This window comes from Montipora capricornis, chromosome 2, assembly GCF_036669925.1.
Source record: "Montipora capricornis isolate CH-2021 chromosome 2, ASM3666992v2, whole genome shotgun sequence".
NCBI lineage: Eukaryota > Metazoa > Cnidaria > Anthozoa > Scleractinia > Acroporidae > Montipora > Montipora capricornis.
The window spans coordinates 14,076,447-14,083,855 of NC_090884.1; the positions used below are offsets into that span (position 1 = coordinate 14,076,447).

The following is a 7,409-nucleotide window of genomic DNA, read 5'->3' on the forward strand; positions in this document are numbered from 1 at the left end:
TGCATCTGGCAAATACAACAACAACAACAACAACAACAACAACAACGTGTACTAACAAGTTTCCAAGTTAACAAAACACTGTTCACTGTTTGTTGTTGTTGTTGTTGTTGGTGGTGGTGGGTTCTGATGGTACTCTTGGTATGTCTTGTGCTCGCGGCCAATCGCGATGCTACTAAAAGACGAAACCATATACCAGGTACAGATCCAGAGGCCCCCAGACCCAGAGATCCTCGTGGCCGGACTTAAAGACGGCACCCAGAGACCATCCTGAACCCTGATGTCGCAAAAAGTTTACACTTTTCCTATTGAAAAGGCCTCTCCTTTGATTGAATGTGACTGATTCTCGTTAATTTGGGGAAATCCTTCTAACTTCACCCTCGTAAAGGACAGACACCACAAGATCTCCACTGACATCTTAACTGCCTTCGACGTCAGCTTTGCCCTGTATCCATAATTTTAAAAGTTCAATTGCACATGTATGCTTTCACTTAACACTTAACTTACTTTAAGTGAAGCGGAGCCGTTAGTGGATGACTAATTTAAGCAAATTGGGATCATGAATGGATTTCGTATTCCAAAAGGAAAAAATGCCAACAGAAGTGCTTCTAAGAGATGAAAAAGGTTTCCGTGTTCATGGAATTTGACTTTGAGTACTGAGTTATTCTGACCTTTGAATAAATGTGCGGCTACCTGTGACCTGGTTTTAAAACAAAGCACTTAGCAGTTTTCTTCAGACAAGAATGTAATAGAACAACATTATTTACATGATAAAAGCTGTGCCAAAACAAGGTCGCTGTTACGATACGTCATTCACAGGGCAGATTACTGTGCAAACAAACGACTATATGCCGGTAAATGGCAACAGTCAACCTCGTCTCCAAGCTTTTTCGTTTCAAATGTTTAGGCGTACATTCTGACGGTACAAAAACTGTTTAATAGGCCATTTCCGAGTTCACGTATGTCTCCTCTTCAAAGCGAGTCTAAGTGCAAAGTTTTTGTGATGGTAATTAGTTCTACTTTCCATATGAATGAAAACTAATTTTCATAACAAAACCTTTGCACTTAGACTCGCTTTGAAGAGGAGGCAGACATGAATTCGGAAATGGCCTATTAAACAACGCTGCGAAAACGCGTTAGGACACTACTGCATCCCACAACTAATTTTTTTAGGCAAAAATCCGTTGGGATTTTCTCCCTGGCACTCACCATCCGGTCTTGGTCTCTTGTTAGTCCTGGGCTTACTCCTCATCAAGAATGGTTGGCTATAAAACGACTGAGTCTCTTCTTCCATTCCATTGAAAAATGACAGCTCCACAAGCAGCTGAAAGAGATTCCTCTTGTCCATTTCCACCTTAGCAAGTTCGTACAACGGACCAATTGGACCATCATAAACGGAGTCCAAGTCAATGGAAAAAGAGTACTGTGAAATTGGAAAAAAGATGAGTTTAAATTTACATATGCATGAGCAGTCTCAAACGACCTACGGTATTCTATATATTTAAATTCAGTCCAAAACAAAAGGCATCATTTTGAGGCTCTGGGGACTAAACTCATACAAATCCTTCTATTTATTCCCCAGAGCCTCGAGATGATGTCTTTTGTTTCGGACTGAATTTTAATATATCGAAATTGGTCTATTAGAATCTATATAATTCAACTTCTTTTCTTCAGATTAAAGCCCAACAATTTAGGCAACAACTGAAGCGTGTTGACGAAAGCAAACGTGGCAAAGACGAGGAAATGCATCAATTGTTTTCACAATCTCTGGCTAGTAATTATTTTATAAACTTTTAGCAATAATAAAATATGAACAAATGCTTTGGCACGTGTTTGCCGGTGTCACTGGAAGTGCCACACCTCTGTCAAGAGAACGCGTTGAGTTGTCTGCAAACAAATATGAATGCAGGCGGGAAAAAGGGGAATGAAAATAAATAAAATTTAGTGAGAAAACATAGACTATCTTGCGACGTCTAAAGATCGTCGCTTACAACTTCATTGTTTTTGCTCATGAACATCACCTTACTCACCGATAGTGACTAGTGGGGCCGACTAAGGCCCCGTTCACACTAATGCGTTTTCAAACGTATCCGGTTTCGATGTCAATGGAAACGCACCGCTTGATCCCCGTTCATACTACCGTTGTCGCAGCGCCTTCAACTGTCCGAAAAAGAAACCCTCGAAAACGCTTCTTGACATGTTGCTTCGTATGTTCAAGAATATGTGCATGCTCGAAAGAGATACGGCTGCGATATTTTAGGCATGTCCCACCAGTGCGAATTTGAAATCTGCAAAAAAACTTCATATATACATACATACATACATACATACATACATACATACATACATACATACATACATACATACATACATACATACATACATACATACATACATACTGTTAAGTGCTGGAATAACCAAAAGGATGTCCGCAAACAAGACGTATGTGAAAAGACCTCCCGAGTACGATATAAGGCACGCAAAAAAAGTGTGACAATGACCAGTTACCCTTTTAAGTCTTATTTATTAATTAACAATTATTCTTTGAAATCGAGGTGACCTTTGCGGCTCGGTAAATATTCTACCACCGTTTCACCTACAAGAGAGAATTACTCCGAGTGAAACAAATTGTTGGCGTGAAGATTGTTTAATTTTCAGCAATAATTATCTGGAAAAACGAAGTCAAACACTGGTTGGCAAAAGTATGAACTCTTCTCTTACCTTTGAAAACTTTCAGGCCAAATTTTGTGACCTTCTTTGTCTTCTGTAGCACAGCATCATTTTGTATTCTCAATATTTCCGATTCATAAAAGCTGGCGAGTTTACACCGGCCATTTTGTTTTGTTTGAATTAAGCATTATTTACTCCGTAGGGAGTGAATAATGCTCAATTATTCCGAGATAGCGAACCAATCAGATTGCTTGAAACACCAAGATCACTGAGCGAGTATATACTAATAATTAGTTATACACTGTTTCAATTACTTAGGTTAAATATAAAGTTCAGCAGTTCGTAAAGCAGGCTTACTGTCTTTCATGGCCATTCAGGTACTGATTTGAACTCCCAAGTTCCACCGACTGTAGACTAAAATGCTTGACTTTCTTGATTCGCTGGATTCTTTCCACTCACTGGATTTTCTGTGTAGTAACACAAACTCTTACGGACGTCTTCATAATGAACTTTGAATTCTTTGTGTTCTTTCCTTTTCGGCTATCGTCTCTTTTTTCTCTCCTGATATAGCAAGTTCAAAGGTTATAGCTGCACCATAGTTATCGCAGTTGATAATAGCTTCCTTACAGTATAGCATTGATTCCATAACATAAGTTCAATCACAGCTAGCCACGACAGGTCTCAAAAACCACTGAGCATGCTCACTTATTTCCCGCCATCAATGTTTCAAAATGGCGGACGACAAATGAGATTTCCCCACGTACTTTAACCTCTCACCAGGCCGCTCGTACATTTGTTCAAATTTTAATAATCGGTTGAGTTGCGCCTTCGACATTTCTAGTTTAGCTCTGTACGAAGTTTAGAGAGATCGGCGGTTGTTATCCAAACGATATTGTCCCTTATCTGGTTCCTTCTCGTGTAAATGTTCGCTGCTAGTGGAAGATGAACCGGACTCGGTTTTTCTCGTTTGTTAAAGCTGCCCATGGTTTGTTAAGCTTGAGATGTGGACTACGTTTACGTTGTTTTTTCCACAAGAAAATATCAAAAATGACTTTTTTTTCGTTCCAATGGTCTTGAGAAAACACTTCCTAAAGGTGTTGTTGTGGATTTAAACCGAAAGGAGCGACTGCATGAAGTTCATATAATGGCGAGAGTGACGAGACTAAGTCGGATCGTGTGCAAAAGATGACTTCGCAAACTAATTTGTGAGTAATAATTTACAATTTTGTTTTTCCGCTTAGCGTTCGTCTAGCGTTATAGCTCCATCATGATTGTAATTTCACGTTAAGAAATGCTTTAATATCGTCCATTTATCTTTGTACGCTGCTCTCTTTTGATGTGAAAATAAACTGGATTCGTCTTAAGTTCGATTTTAAGGTCATTTATATTCCCTTTTCTGGTGAATGTCTAAGTTATTGTACTTTTTAGCAGTCACAACTCAACGATCCTTGCGTTCAAGTAGTTACCAAGTTATGGATTTGCAATTAATTTGAGTTTAAAATCAAAATCAAAATCCATGTTAGTTAAAATAATGTTTGGAAGAACAGAAGTGTAGGTACAGATGTATATAGATCTCTATAGATTCAGGTTCGTGACTGTTTTGCAAATCTTTCTTTTTTTAGACTGTTGTTTTCTGGAAGCATTAATGATGTAATTTTGGTTTTTGGGAGACTTTCATGTGTTATTGGATCAAGGAATCTTTTTTGAGTCAAGTATGGTTGACAGTGGATAGTTTTTCCTGAAAAGGCTGAAAGGAAGCTTTATTGCCTTGGACTTTTTTTGGTTACACCCCACATGTTTGTTCTTTTCTTAGATGGCAAAATTTATTAATATATTATGTGATTTGGAGCTGCAGCTAGAAACAGTGTCCCATGCATAAGGTATCATTGGGTTTGATGGCAGTAAAATAATTTTGGTAAAAAATATGTTTAGAGTTTTTATCATAACTTCTCATCTTGGTCCTGATGGACTTCAAACATGCTCTACCATTTTGCACAAGGAACTTGTCAATCAACCGTTACCTTTTGGTGTATTTGCAATAAGATCTTTGGATAGCAATTGATTTATTTTTCTTATCCCTTATGTGTAGATATCCTATGTCTGTCACATAGTTAGTTTTAAGCTTTTATTTCCTGTACTGTATCTTTATTATAGTTAGCACATGACCCCACAAGCATGTATTATTGCTTTAATATTGATTGTGTTTGAATAAAGGATATTGTTGTCTTGTCTTGTAGATAAGGCAAAACAGCCTCAGTTGTATTTGCATTATTATTTCTGAGTGTTACTTTTAAAGGGCAAACCATTAAAAAGTGCACATAGTTTGCAGGAGTCCAGGAAAATTATTCCAAATATTCATTGATTTGAAGTTCCTGAAGCAGGTAAATCTTGAAGAGTTTACGTAACGATATTTGGAATATACAGTATTTCTATTTGGGAATGTTTAAGTCAACATAATTTATTTTCTTTATGTTGAGAAGTACTGTAAGAGCTGTCAGGTAACTCAGATAGAAATTGGACAGACCTTAGCTGTAATTCAAATTATTAGTACAGTTTTGGTCGTTAGTGGAACATAATATTTTATTGGGACATTTTTTAGTGAGTGATTAACCCATTGACTCCTGGGGATTCCCCATTGACAAGTAAAATCGTCTGGTGTTAGACAGAGTAAAATGCTAAGTATGGCCGGTTTAGGGGTGAAAGGGTTAATTAATTAAAGTGCTATTGTTAGTTTGACTTTCTTTTTCTTCATTTGAACCAAAACAAGTGATTAATCATCACCTCCACCATGCTTTGCTTTGCGTTGCTTTGGCTTTTAGAACAAAGTATCAAAGTTGAAGCTGGTGGCTCGAGGAGTAAACTATAAAGACTATAATGGTATTTGAGTATATATTGTAGAACAAATTTGCCTATATCATTAAAGTCATTAAATCAATGGGAATCCAAACATGAGGATGCAGTTTGCTCAGGAGGGGTTTTCCCTATAAAAATGGCAGGCCACTTATTGGATTTTTTTTTTAAAACAACCATTAAAGGTAACAGAACCTTGTTTTGTGGACGTAGGCTAAAGAAATCTGACCCCTTAGAGGAACCAGTTCTAAAGTGACAAATGACTGGCAAATAACTTTTACTTATGAATTATTTATAAGTAAAAGTTATTTGCTCGTGTACCAAATTGTCTTACAGTTCCAGTCATTTTTCAGATTGATAGCCTTAAATGTACTGCAGCAACTCCGCCAGCTGTTTGGTCTCAGCATCATAAGCAGTACAAATCCACATTTTTTTCTCCAAAAAGGAACAAAAAGAACCCCTGTCATTTTCGTAAGGGAGCCCCCCTTGGGGCAGTTTGTTTACTTTACCACCATTGTTTAATACTATCCAGGGACTAAATCAAGAATGGAAATAGATTACAGTTTGAAAAAATATGCCACTTTTTTTTACTTCTTACACTTACTGCATTCAACTTTAATTTATTCATCCTTGGAAATGGTAGGAATGATTAGTATTCTTTAAAGCAATTGCTAAAAATTCATTGCACCGAATGTTGAAATATTTTTTCCATATGGAAAGGTAACAGGAGTTATTTCTGTGAAAGTCTTCTCCAGAAAACTCCAACATGGGATTACATCCCTTTCAAATGTAGCTTTGTATGCTTTTGCTTGATGACTTTGAACAATTATTACATAAATATGAAGTTATGGAGTTTTTTAAAAGTTAAATCTAATGGAAGGGGATTTAAATTATTGAAACCACTGTGTTGCAACCAGACTCCACAAAGAGAGGTTAAATAATCTATTGCACTGGAAGTATTTAGTAGGCCAGCATGAAATTTGTTTTGGATAATAGCACTGAATCACCTTCAACAAGTTTTCTAAACTTTGAAGATACCTAATTTTATATCCTCCTGCTGTTTTATTGCTGGAAGATAAAACCAATTCTTGATTAATTATTTTTGTTGTCACATTAACCCACTAAAATGTGTTGAAAGTGTATTAGTAGCTGTAGTAATATTTTGTTACAGTAAAATCCCCCCTGCTAGTGAGCTGGATTTCTGAATCAAATTTTCAACTTGGAATACCGGTATTGTTGTTTTGGCTATTCAGAGTTAACCTAATCTATGTTTATTTCTATAATTTGGAGGGAAGCAAACGATTGGCATTTGCTTGAAATGACTATAGCAAAATATAATTGCAACTAAAAGGTTTCCTTCTAGTGTACCCAATATGAGGTGCTTATATGGCATATTATGTATGACATTGGTGCTAAATTCACTTTAAAATTTATCTTTGAACGCCTGAAATACATTTCAAATTTTTCAGGGACGTCATGCATTTCTTTTTTTTTCCTCCGTCTTAATAAATTTGCCTCCATGGACCACTTGAATGGCCATTTTAACAACTTAATTTTGAAGAAAAATGCAAAAATCTTAACATTTTCTGCTAGATGCGGGCACCCGCGGAAACAGTGTGCAAATATTTAGTCGAAAGAAAAACCATTTGGAAATTTAGTGATACATTTTTTGCTCCACTTTTTAAAAGATAAACGCATGAATTGAAATCAAGATGGTACTCCATTAGCCGGTAAGCTCCACAAACAAATTCCACTCAAACACTGTCACAGCAACCTGGACTCGCGTTGACCTTGAAATTGTTAAAGAAATTTCCCTCGTAGCACTGTTGGCTAAAAAGTACGGTGGCCCACAACTAAAAAGAGAATCTCGCTGGCATAAAACGCACTATGCA

At 36.8% G+C, this 7,409-nt stretch overlaps 1 protein-coding gene and 1 long non-coding RNA gene across 6 annotated transcripts in view; one reads left to right on the top strand and one right to left on the bottom strand.

Annotated features, from left to right (window-relative positions):
- Positions 1-7,409, bottom strand: part of LOC138038910 (uncharacterized) — a 35,030-nt gene that overhangs the window by 14,726 nt on the left and 12,895 nt on the right. For all 5 annotated transcript variants that reach the window (XM_068885004.1, XM_068885000.1, XM_068885001.1 and 2 more), the window contains exon 3: positions 1,207-1,420. In XM_068885004.1, coding sequence (XP_068741105.1) covers positions 1,207-1,420 — 214 coding nt within the window. The remainder of the gene's footprint in view (positions 1-1,206; positions 1,421-7,409) is intronic.
- LOC138038914 (uncharacterized) lies at positions 1,475-4,923 on the top strand. The gene is made up of 2 exons (XR_011130327.1): positions 1,475-3,872; positions 4,290-4,923. It is a non-coding gene; the product is annotated as an uncharacterized lncRNA (long non-coding RNA).